Source organism: Neomonachus schauinslandi, chromosome 15 (assembly GCF_002201575.2).
Source record: "Neomonachus schauinslandi chromosome 15, ASM220157v2, whole genome shotgun sequence".
NCBI lineage: Eukaryota > Metazoa > Chordata > Mammalia > Carnivora > Phocidae > Neomonachus > Neomonachus schauinslandi.
Genome location: NC_058417.1, coordinates 15,427,397 through 15,440,586, shown reverse-complemented (window position 1 = coordinate 15,440,586; position 13,190 = coordinate 15,427,397). Strand labels below are relative to the sequence as shown.

Here is a 13,190-nt window from a genome sequence, read left to right as displayed (position 1 = left end):
AAAAAAAAAAAAAAAAAAAAAAAATTCACATAAACCCACACTCTATCTTGAGTGCAATTTCAAGGGGTTCTACAAAACCCTTCCTCCCTTTTGTCCAAGACTCCTAAGGGAAGAAACTCAGGTGGGGGACTGATTTTGTACGTATTTCATTCTTGTAGCTCTGACTCAAAAATCTGCAAGGAAGGAAAATCTTAGGCCATTCACAAGCTCCCAGATGACAGAGACCCAACACAGTGTAGTGGAAAGAGCGTGGGCCTGGATGCCAAACAGACCTGGATTTGAGTCCGAGCTCTGCACTCACTAGCCTGGGACCTCAAGCATGGTACTCAACCTCTCAGAGTTGGTTTTGTCCTCTCTCCAGTGCACTTAGTGGCAAGGATGAGATGAGAGGACATGTTGGCACTTGGCATGAGTGGTCAGGAGCTGTGCCTGCCCTGCCCGCCTGGTGCCCTTGTTCCAGACTCGTCAGCGGTTGGGTGGCCTGATCAGTGTTGCCAGCTTTCTGTTGGGCCTGGCATGGGGTCTGCCCTCTCGTCTTCCCAGCCTCCCACCTGCCCAGGGAAAGTTCTGGCAGCACCTGAGCTAGCCAAAAGCCAAACAGCAGTAGGAGGACTGCAGAGCCGGGACCTAGGGAGGAGAAAGGAAGTAGGGATATCCCCAAAGCCATCTCCTTAGCGGAGTTGGCTGAGCTGTCCTTCTATGCTTTAAGTGGCTTTCTCAATTTTTGTTTATGTTCCAGAAGGAAGTTCATATAACTTTTACTCTTGGGAATGTAGTGATTTTCTCTGGCTGACTCTTGGAGAAGAGATTTCTCAGCATAGACACTCTTCAAATTGCAGGCAAGAGTGCCCCCATTACTCCTCAGGACTTCAGTCTGTGTTTCCTGTAAACAAGCACGCAGTCTACCTAACCACAGTACACCTATCAACATCAGGAAATTAACTTGATCCATTAGTACCATTTTATTCGTAGACGCCACTCCATTTCGCCGGTGGTCCCCGTCCGTCACGTCTTTTCTCGATCCAGGATCCATGCCAGGACCGCAGGGTCCATATACTTGTCATGTCTCTTTGGTCTCTTCAATCCAGAAAAACAACTCATTCTTTCTTTATCTTTCGTGACCTTGAAATTTTTGAAGAGTACAGGCCAGTTCGTTTGTGGAATGTCCCTCCATCTGGGTTTGACTAATGTTTCCTCATGATTTATGATTTATGCAGAAGCGGGGCCAGGCTCTTCTCAGTAATTCACATCAGGAGGTGCGCAGTGTCAGTTTGCCCTACAACTTGTGGTGTTCATTTGTCTGCCAGGCATCTCTTTTTATTAATAAGTAATTACTAACAATTAGTAACTGTCAGGAGAAACGTTGAAACCATATAAGTAGGTTTTTTTCTCATCTTTTACCTCCCGCTGGTACTTGCCTGAATCATTTATTACTAAGATAGTTGCCGAATGAGGATTTTTCTTTTTTTTTTTTTTTTAAGATTTTATTTATTTATTTGACAGAGAGAGCGAGAGCAGGAACACAAGCAGGGGGAGTGGGAGAGGGAGAAGCAGGCTTCCCGCCGAACAGGGAGCCCGATGTGGGACTCGATCCCAGTACCCTGGGATCATGACCTGAGCCGAAGGCAGACGCTTAACGACTGAGCCACCCAGGCGCCCGAGGATTTTTCTAATACCAGCATTTCTTCTGCGTTTATTCGTTTGCATTATAGTTTAAGAAAAAGCTTTCTCTTTTCCCCACTTACTATGTCAGCACGTACTCGTGGATTATAGCTGTTACTACCTTTTTTTAAGTTTATGTTGGAATAAATTTAAACCTACATAAAAGTTTCAGAAATAGCGCAGATTTCCCATATTCCTTTCTCCCCAGTTCTCCTAATGTTAACGTCTTACATAACCACAGCACAGTTACCACACCAGCAAGTTAACATTGGTACAGTTCTATTTACTAAACTCAGACCTTATTTGGATTTCCCACTATGTCCTTTTCCTCTTTCAGGATCCATCATTATTTTATTGTTTAAATTGTCCCTGATTTGTCCACTGGAACCCCTTCAGGCTGGTTTTTCATGCTTTTTGCATGTGCCTGTCATTTCTGGGGCCCTTGCTTTCTGGCACAACAGAACATACCAGCCTCACCTGGTACTTTGCTACCCCAGCCCTGGAGTCACCCATTTTCCCAGGCTCTCTTGTTTCTTTGGCAGGGAATGATATTTAGAAACTAAGTTCTGGGGGCGCCTGGGTGGCTCAGTTGTTAAGCGGCTGCCTTCGGCTCAGGTCATGATCTCCTGGGATAGAGCCCCTCATCGGGCTGCCTGCTCAACGGGAGCCCTGCTTCTCCCTCTCCCACTCCCCCTGCTTGTGATCCCTCTCTCGCTGTCTCTTTCTGTGTGTCAAATAAATAAATAAAATCTTAAAAAAAAAAAAGAAACTAAGTTCTGGGCATCAGGTATGTTCATTACTGCCTGGATGTCATGCTCTTAGGTCCTTACAGCTGAGAGAGCTAAGTAATATATGTATGTATATACATATATGTATGAACACATACATCTGTATCTATTTCTATACCAACTTACATATTAAAACCTGCGAGTTTATGCTGATAACTCTGGTTCTGATCCAACACTGCAGGATTTATTTTCTCCTCCCCGTTTCCTCGTCTCTAACTATGTTCTGCAGCAGTGAGAAACTTGGCTCCCCAGATATTCCATGTATTTACTAACTTGCTCCATTTACCTGTGTGTAATCCAGCTCCCACTTGTGCCTAAGCTAGACCTTGGCTCCCCAACCCCACTGACCACACCAGAGCCAAATCCTCGGCCCCAACCCAAGGGCAGGGGAGGAAGGGGTGCAAATTAGCTTGAGAACCCTTGAGTTAACAAGCTCTGTAAGCTCCTGGGGATCCTAAGCTGCATTGCCCATGCTCAACTCCTTGCCAGCTTTGTCTGACTGCCATCTTCCTTTCCCTGTGCCATTCCAGTTAGAATATTGTTGCTAGGGATGCCAACTGCAAATCCACCAGAAGAAACTGCCTGGGTCATTTCATTGATCATCGGGACCCCCAGCCGTAGTTCGCATGGCCCCCTGACATGCTTATACAGTTCTTGGGCAGAAAGCTCCCGCTACAGGGGAGGGGGTGAAAGATACCATCCACACCCATGACATGTTCCTTTAAGGTGCAGAGAAAGTGAACACAGCCACAAGTGCAATGCCATCTGTCTGTATAGTACCTCAGTGTTGTAAAATCAAAGCATGGTACAGTGGTTAGAGCTGGGCTTTGGAGTCAGACATCCGCACATTCAGATTCCAGCTCCGACAAATTGTGTGACCTAGGGCAAGCTATATTATTTTGCTCAGCCTCAGTTTCGTCATTTACAAGATGAAGATAAGAATGCCTTCTCTTCAGGGCTATTGTGAAGAGATTGTATTTCTAATGCCCCCGGCGCAGTGCCTGGTTTATAGGCTTGTGGCCAGGTGGGAGATTGTGGCGGACGGCATGAAGGCAGGAAGCTACTAGTAGTTTGCTGTGGGAAATACAGAGGACTGTATAAATCAAACTGTAGGTCATACTTCTCCAAGTCCCCTCCTCCTTACATCCCCCTTCCACACACCCTATACTGTGCTCGCTTCTGACTCCAGGCCTTTATTCCCTCACCTGAGTCTGCCGTGAAATTCTCTCTCTAGTTTCCCTTGTCTGAAAGAAATTGTTCATATTGTCTGTACTGCCAAATTAGCATTTTGTCACTGTCTTGGAATCTAAATATCATGAACATGAAGGTCCTATCTCCCCAGGCAGACCAAAGCTTCTGATGGGCCAATGCTGTGTCTTTTTTTTTTTTTTTTTTTAAAGATTTTATTTATTTATTTGAGAGAGGGAATGAGAGACAGACAGCAGGAGAGGGAGGAGGGTCAGAGGGAGAAGCAGACTCCCTGCTGAGCAGGAAGCCCAATGCGGGACTCGATCCCAGGACTCCAGGATCATGACCTGAGCTGAAGGCAGTCGCTTAACCAACTGAGCCACCCAGGCGCCCCGGGCCAATGCTGTGTCTTAACCCCCATACCCAGCAGCACCTTGATCAGGGCTTGACCCTTTATAAACTCTTACTTGATTGTAATTATTTTTTGTTTTTTGTTTTTAAATTTTTTTTAAAGATTTTTTTTTTTTTTTATTCATGAGAGACAGAGTGAGAGAGAAAGGCAGAGGGAGAAGCGGGCTCCCAAGGAGCAGGGAGCCCGATGCGGGACTCGATCCCAGGACCCTGAGATCATGACCTGAGCCGAAGGCAGACGCTTAACCATCTGAGCCACCCAGGCGCCCTGTAATTGTTTTATAGTGTAAAAAAACATCTCCTTATGACTCCAGTCAGCAGGTCAATAGACCACACACTCTTTTCTCTAGTCGTCTTACAAGAAGGTCTCGCCAGAATTCAGGCTAGTGTTTGGTACCTGAAAGAAAGGACAACCTTTGTTGTTTTTTTAGTTGAATTCATTATATCTTACATGTGTAGCACCCAGAGCCTTGCACGTATGAAGTGCTTAGTTGAAAATTGATGGGATTGGACACGTTGATCACTCGTTTCCCAGTGTGGCATAGAAGCATGCAGGTGCAAAGAGTCGCATTCATTGTAAGGGAGGGAAGCTCACTCTGAGGTGTGTATCTCATCCGCACAGAGAACAATGTCAGAAGTAACCTGGGAGTCAGCCTAAGTATGGAAGATCTTCAGAGTTTTTTTTTTTTAAGTGGAAATTTTCTTTATGTTCTATGAGCATGATTAATTTATAATCTTATTGATTGAGTTGGCTCTGAAATACGAGGCAGGAGAGTAAGTATCCTGACTTCAGCTACTAGGGGAATTGGATGAGTGGTTAAAGTAAAAACACTTCGGAGCCCTGGCCTCTGTTTTTGTTGGCACTAGAGATGTGGCAATTAGAATCTCCCCTAAGGAGACTCAAGTGGAACCTTTTGCTTTCTGTTACATGTTCTCCACTGCACCAGCCCCTGCCCCATCTCCACCTACCCACCCTTCTGTTCCCATCCTTCGGGAACAAAGTGTGGGGGCTGATCCGCTGCATATGTCTTGGGCACAGACATAGAAGATTAGCTTCACACATATGCGTGAGGGGTGGGCCTGGGGAGAGCAGAAGTAACAGACCTTATCCCTACGCTCAAGGAGCGTGTGGTAACATATAATCGGAGAATAAGATTCTACTGTATAGCAAGCACCTTTCCCCTTAGGTACCAGCTTTAGCTTCTCAGTGATGGCGAGAATGCTGTCTCAAGGATTCTGAAAGGACACCAAAGATCAGTGAAAAAGAGAGCCATTATTGATGGCATCGCCTGCTGCAGGCCCAGGATGGGAGAAGGCCGTCCTGTTTCTTGAACATTTGACATCCTTACACTTGATAGTAAAGTGTTAAATAATAATAATAATAATAATAAAGCGTGAGTGTGTTGCAGGTGACAGAAGTTGAAATCGAGACAGAGGGTTGGCGTGAGTAGGAGCTGTCTGGGCCAAGCCTGCAGATGATTGGAGAGGTGGCAGAGGGGCATCTTGGCCAGGGGAGGCATCCGGGCATCACAGGCGAAGGCCCAGAGTCAGGGGTACAGATGGGGCAGGGGGCAGTTAAGGTGAGTCTGGCTGGAGTGGAGGGTCCCTGTGCAGGAGCAACGAGAGATTAAATGGCAGGATGGGGCAGGCAGAGGTGGCGAGGAATGGGGGTGGTGACCCTGCAGCTTTCCAAGGTTAACTAACGAGTTCTTTCCCTGCTCGCTGACCATCACCACAAGGACCTAGCCTAGGCCTGAAGTTCTTTGAGGGCAGAGTGGCTACATCTGGATATAATCAACTTTCAGTAAGAAAAGCTCTTGAGTAAAATGTCAGTTTTCTCCTATTCCTGCTAATTGATGCTGTGTGTGGTTCTTGTCTTGTTCTTCCTGTTATATAAATACATTTTGAAAGCACAGCTGGATTCCTGTAGCCTTAGACAGTAACCTAAAAAGATGTAAAATGTCAAGGGGTGGGGACTTCCCCCATTCTTCATACAGCTCAACTGTGCAGGAAACAATGAGTAGAGCCCTGCTGGCCCCGAGCTGTGATGACTCAGTGGGGAATGGGGGGACAGCTGCAGCCATCAGCACCATCATGACCTGCTGCAAGCCTGGGGCTGCCACACCCTCTCTTCTCCCAAGATTTTTTACACCTTCGATTCTGGAAGTTTTAAGGAAAAAAAATGGATAAAAGGAGAAAGAAAACATTAGAATACTTCTTTACTATTTCTCTCTGTTTCAGCATCTGTCCCGTGGGCACATGTAGGTTAATGATATCAAAATATTTGCTGACATCATAACCTTTTTGTGTTTTCAGAGATAGGAAGTCCAGTAGAGTGGTTAAAAGCATGAGGTTTGAGCCAGGCTGTTTGATTTTGAATCCTGGCTCCCCTACTCCCTTGCTCTATGACCATGGACAAGGTCCTTAACTTTTCTGCACCTTGCTTTTTGAAAATGAAGACAAGAATACTACATACTTCATAATGTTACTGTGAAGATTGAGTGAAGCTCAGTGAAAGGACACTTCTAAAGTGCTGACATAGTGCGTGCCCCAGTACATCGTAAGTGTTCAGAAAATGATCACTGTTGTCACTTAGGGTTTTCATTTGCGGAGAGAGGAGATGGTACTAGTATGATAGTAGGAACAGCGCAAGCACTTAAATGGTAGCTTCTAGGCTCAGCTGTGCCACTAAATTATGTGACAAACTTTCTAGACCTTAATTTTTTCATCTCTTAGAGGGTCCAATAATACCTTATCTCCCTTACAGAGGCTTGGGGTCAGATGTGATCATGAAATGCCTTGAAAAGTATAAAGCAGCACACAAATAAATGCCAAATATTCTTGCTGCTGTTATTGTAGGAGTGCTGGTGGTAGTTAATGAAGGTATGGATAGAAGTGGTCCAGTTTTAAATATGAAAAGCATTAGGAATGATTTACTCATGGCAGGTAAGCACATTTTCTTTATCTTTCTTGAAATAACATTGCAGGCTTTCTTCCTCCTAGAAACCTTGGAGAGCTGATTGACCGGTTTGTGGCCGATTTCAAAGCCCAGGGGCCACCTAAGCCCAACACTGACGAAGGGGGTGCCGTGCTCCCCAGCTGTGCTGACCTCTTTGTCTACTACAAGAAGTGCATGGTGCAGTGCTCTCAGCTCAGTACTGGGGAGCCAATGATCGCCCTGACCACCATTTTCCAGAAGTACCTCCGAGAATATGCCTGGAAAATCCTCTCTGGCAATCTACCCAAGTGAGTGCTATCCTTCCTGATCGGAGTGGTGAAGTAAGATTCTGAATATACCTAAATATGGGAATCTCAGGAAATCTACTCTGAAATTGTTTACCGAACTACTAAGAGTCTCAAGGAGGGAAACACTCTTACTGAGTTCCCAGGGGTCTGAGACTATTTCCTTTCTAATGATCAAGACTGTTAGAGGGAATGCCCACACTAGCTGCCAGCACAGGTCAGATCTTAACCACAGTGGACTCAAGGGAGTCCGTTCCATTATGTATGTATTTAATTTATATAGGTTCAACAATAGGTTGTTGGCAAAAAAAAGGTAAGGTGGTGGTAGCAGTAACTCTTATTAAACAGCATGGGCAGTTTCATTCAATGAGAGTATGCCCTGGGATGATGAGCGCACGGGAGGCATGAATCTGCTTTTCCCTCGATGTGATTACGTTCCCAAGTCTCTCTTATGGTGTGTGTGTCTTGTTGAATAGAGTCTAATGTTTAAAGATGTGGTAGGATTTGGGGAGAGGGGGTTACATAGCACAGCCCCTAATTATAGTGACTTCACTGTATTCTGGGACATTAGAATATCGTTATATTGCTTATTAGAGTTTAAAGATTTTTGGTTCTGGGGCGCCTGGGTGGTTCAGCCAGTTAAGTGTCCAACTCTTGATCTCAGCTCAGGATTTGATCTCAAGGTCATGAGTTCAAGCCCTACATTGGGCTGTGGAGCCAAAGATTTTTGGTTCTACAGCAATTTCAATTATGATGGAATATGATCTAAAGTAATGCTTTGGAATTTATTATTTATAAATCATCCCCATGGCTAAATTCAATAATTCTGGAAGTAGTTGCTGTTGTTTTCACTAAAATGTGTCATATATGGGAGTTTACATTATTTGGAGGAAAGAAAATAAAATTCCTATGCTCTAACCAGAGATTTGAAGTAACAGATATATTTCACCAATGAGACTTTCTTTGACTATCATAAAAAAATTTTTAGACATTCTGATCATCAAAATAATGTAAGTTTATTATAGTTTAGAAAACACAGAAAAGCAGAAAGACAAAAATAAAAGCCAGCTATAATCTCACCACCCAGAGAAAACAAATTTAACTTTTTAGTATGTGTTTTCTGTTCTTCTGTGCTTTTGTTTGTTTAACAGTATTGGGACTCTACTGCTTGTAGTTTTGTACCCTGCTGCTTTTACTTAACATCATCCTGCCAGCATTTTCCCCATGTGTCACAGCAGGAAACGAATGGTGTGCTCAGCTAGGGTATTGTTGCCAAAGCAACTATTCACAGAAATGGGGGCAAGGTGAAAGGAACCAACAGAGGATTCTGAAGCATCCAAATTCTAGGGGGTAATTGTTACCACTTTAAAACTCACTTGAGAGCTGGGGCTGTGGACGAAGGGTTGCCACACAGAAAATGGAGGGCCACAGTCACTGCCCATACCACACAGAAGCAGAGGGAGTGGAGGCCTTGTTAAGACTCAGACTTCCCACTCCTCTACCTCTCCAACTTCTTGTCACATCTCCCATTGACTGAACCCAGCAGGAGGCCAGAGGGCCCGGGAGCCAGGGTGATAAGTCTGAGGAGGTCAGTCTCCTGAGCCACAGAGAAGGGAAGAGAAGGTAACGAATGGATCTGGGAGGCCAACAGAGAACGTTCAGCACTTGTGACAGTACAACGTCCTCAAAACACTTTTCAGGATGTCATGATAATCCAACATGCAGGAGAACCTCATTGAACTTCTGAAGTTCTTATTTATCTTTCTCTTAATTGATCATTTAGGTTGGGCTCACTCTTTTAGTATTTTAAATAACACTCAAAAAAGCATCCTTGAACGGGAGTAGAACTACTGGGTCAAGTAATGTGAACATGTTTTTTAAGCTCCTGACATATACCTCCAGGAAGGTTGTACAACTTAATGCTCCTGACCCATAGTGCAAGAGACTGTCAGCATCCTCACACCCTTGTAAGTGCTGGAAATGAAGATATTGTCAAATCTGTGATTACCAGTAAGACTGGGCAGTGTTAGGGTTATTTTTTAAATATTTTTATTCTTAAGGTAAATGTCATTGAATTCTGTCTTTTAAAAAAAAAATTTAGGGGCGCCTGGGTGGCTCAGTCGGTTAAGCGACCGCCTTCGGCTCAGGTCATGATCCTGGAGTCCTGGGATCGAGTTCTGCATCGGGCTCCCTGCTCGGCAGGGAGTCTGCCTCGTCCTCTGACCCTATCCCCTCTCGTGTGTTCTCTCTCTCTCATTTCTCTCTCTCAAATAAATAAATAAAATCTTTAAAAAAAAAAAAAAAATTTAGACTCTCACAATGGAAAGAGCAGGAGGTTTTATAACTATTTGTACATTTTGTGAACACATGATTAGATCAGTAGAAAGGGGTGAGGCAGCTGGGGCTTTGGGCAGGAACCATGTCTTAACATTCACTTTGGTACCCCTCCACAAGCACAATGTACAAATTCCTGTGCAGAATTTTCTTACCTGAAACAGTTGTGGAACAAGCTTTTGTGCTACAGATGATCCTAACAGCTCTTCAGATCAGGAGATGCTAAGCTAAGCAGAGAGGCCACTCAGCAGCCTTCTCTGTGAGTATCAGAGTCCTCATAGTTAATGTGACTGATTACTGGCTCACTGTTGGAATTGTTTCTTCCTACTCCTGCTGGTCAGAAAGCTTAAACAAATGATAGTCAAGGTAAGGTCAGTAGGAAAAAGCTCATTGTATGTGGGTTTGTTTGGGCCACGTCCAGCCTTTCCTTCCCCCTTTTCTTTGTCTTAAGATGTGCAGTTACCAGTTCAGGAAGCAAATGAAAAGTCCCAGCCTAACCTGTTCCTGTTCCTTTTCCTCAGAACCACAAGCAGTAGTGGAGGCCTGACCATCAGCAGCCTCCTCAAGGAAAAGGAAGGCTCAGAAGTAGCCAAGTTCACTCTAGAGGAGCTCTGCCTCATCTGCAGCATCCTAAGCACAGCAGAGTACTGTCTGGCCACCACCCAGCAGGTGAGCTGCCCACCGCCTCCTTTTCCTGAACCATCTGGGCCTCTTGACTCAGCAGGTAAAATTGTGGGCCTTCACAAGTCATGTACAACCTTGGGCAGACCAGTTTTCATAGGGAAAGCTTGCTGTCCAGCCAGAAGACGGTCCAGCCAGCCATCTTACAGAGGAGCCTTGTTAAAAAGAGACTGGGCAAGAAAGTATGACTGATCTCCTCCCCAGAGTTGTTTCAGCTACTCAGAGGGCATGCCCTCTTGAAAGTAGGTCAGTAGCACTGTGTCCCATATGGGAAAAGCAGTGACAAACCTAACGATGCTAGGACCCGGCCTCTGGTGGTGATGAGTCACAACCAGTGATTCCATTCTCAGAAGTGTTACTAGGCTAAGCAAAATCCTTTGGGCTTTTATGTGTCTCCTCAAATGTACATAGCATCCTCAGTCTGCCTAAACAAACAACCATTGTTTGGATGCTGACGTTCAGGAACTGTGCAGCAGGAAAGGGTGATGCCTCTCCTGGAGCTCCCCATTAGCAGGAGGAAGACCCAGAAGAATTTTCCATTTAGCCTTCGACGTGGGATTACAAGTTCCTTTTCACATTTGGTCTGGAATTCACCTAAGGCCAAGAGAAGGAAAATAATTGGAGAAGGTTGTGCTCTTCCCCCCTTTTTGGGTTTATTATTTACACATGTCTGGATCATGAGAAGGTAGTCATAAATTATGGTTCAGACAGTACTGCTTGGAGTGCCTGTAAGCCAGAGCAAGACTACAAGAGGCCAAAATAAGAAGTGTTCCCCCCAGAACTTCACAGTTGAGGTTAAGCCAGCCAGAGGCAATAGCATGCTCTGTTTGGGGACGTGGTCACATTGAGTCACACAGGGAATGATCTGTAGAGGTTTGGCCTTGGAGCCAGAGACAGCAATCCCTTCAGCCCCAAGAACTGCCAGGGCAGGACAGCAGTATCTGTGAGGACCTCCAAGGCAGAGGTCCCAGAGTTCAGTGATGAAGAAACACTGTCTATTTAACTGTTTTGCATGTGTGCAGAAAAGGAAGACACACACATATAATAGCGTATTTTAAAAAATAAAATTAAAAGTAAACCAAGGAAATAAATAATTTTAAAAATTAAAAATAAAAGTAAAATAACCATGGAACCAAAGGGGAAAAACCATTAAAATAATTACTTAATCCCATCACCATCATATTAGCAGTTTGGCGTGTTTTCTTTCAGTCCTTTTTCATGAACATAGTTTTGTATGCTATAATCTTAACTTAATTCAGTCTCATATCCCTTTGTTGTTTTTATTAACATCACAGCACTAGCATTTCTCCTGTTGCTATAACATCTTTATTGCCAACATTGTTAATAGTTATATATTATTTCATTAAGGGATAACACCATAAATTATTTCACAGTATCCCTCATAATTATTTATGCTGTTTCAGGTTTTGGCTTCTAAAGTAATCCTACAGGGGCACCTGGGTGGTTCAGTTGGTTAAGCATCTACTTTAGAATCGGGTCATGATCCCGGGGTCCTGGGATCGAGTCCTGCATTGGGCTCCCTGCTCGGCGGGAAGTCTCCTTCTCCTGCTGCCTGCCCCTCCCCCTGCTTGTGCTCTCTCTCTCTCTCTCTCTCTCTCTCTCTGTGTCAAATAAATAAGTAAAATCTTTAAAAAAAAAGAAAAATTAAAAAAATAAAGTAATCCTATAGAGAACATCTAATATGTTTTGCATTTTTCTAGCATAGATACTTAAAGTTCTGGAAGTACTAGTAGATCAAAGACCATTTTGATGACTCATGATAAATGTAGCCAAATTTTCTGTTATTTAGTGAAGTGGTTTTTTTTTTAAGATTTTATTTATTTGTCAGAGAGAGAGAGAGCGAGCACAAGCAGGGGGAGCGGCAGGCAGAGGGAGAAGCAGGCTCCCCGCTGAGCAAGGAGCCCGATGTGGGACTTGATCCTAGGACCCTGGGATCATGACCTGAGCTGAAGGCAGATGCTTAACCGACTGAGCCACCCAGGCGTCCCTAGTGAAGATTATTTTTACTGATTATAAAAGTTAGTACATTCTTAGCACCTATATAGTGATCTCTAAATACCATTTTCCCCTAAAAGAAACCAGAGATTCCTCAGAATTGAGTAATTCCAGGTCTGGGACAGGAAATGTACGTGATGAGCCTGGAGCATTGTGTCATGCAAAAAGCAAGAAAAATATCAAAGACGGTGACTCATTTCAGAAGGATTCAGGAGTCATAATGGGCTTATTGTACAAAAGGATATACCTGTAAATGTGACCCTATTCATAATTAGGGTCTTTGAAGCTGTAATTAAGTTAGGATCTCAAGAAGAGATTATCTTGCATTTAGGGTGAACCCTAAATCCAATGACTGGCATCCTTAGAAAGGAAAGGGAGATCTAACAGACACAGGGAAGAAGGCCACATGAAGATAAAAGCAGAGATTGGAGTGATGTGTCTATAAGCCAAGGAACACCAAAGATTGCCAGCAACCAGAAGATAGAAGACAGGGCATGGAATAGTTTCTCTCTCAGAACTTCCAGGAGGAAACAACCCGGCCAACACCTTGATTTTGGACTTCTGGCCTCTGGAACGGTGAGAGAATAAATTTCTGTTTTGAGCCACCACGTTTGTAGTAATTTGTTAGAGCATCCTAAGAAACGGATACAGAAGCCAACCTAGGGGCGCCTGGGTGGCTCAGTCGTTAAGTGTCTGCCTTCAGCTCGGGTCATGATCCCAGGGTCCTGGGATCGAGCCCCGCATCAGGCTCCCTGCTCAGCGGGAGACCTGCTTCTCCCTCTCCCACTCCCCCTGCTTGTGTTCCCTCTCTCGCTGTGTCTCTGTCAAATAAATAAAATCTTAAAAAAAAAAAAAAAAAAAAAAAAA

General features: G+C 44.3%; 1 protein-coding gene across 1 annotated transcript in view; it reads left to right on the top strand.

The window, feature by feature from the left end:
- Positions 1-13,190, top strand: part of VPS53 (VPS53 subunit of GARP complex) — a 135,413-nt gene that overhangs the window by 85,178 nt on the left and 37,045 nt on the right. The window contains exons 14-15 of the mRNA XM_021704425.2: positions 7,053-7,295; positions 10,148-10,295. Of these exons, the coding sequence (XP_021560100.2) occupies positions 7,053-7,295; positions 10,148-10,295 (391 nt within the window). The remainder of the gene's footprint in view (positions 1-7,052; positions 7,296-10,147; positions 10,296-13,190) is intronic.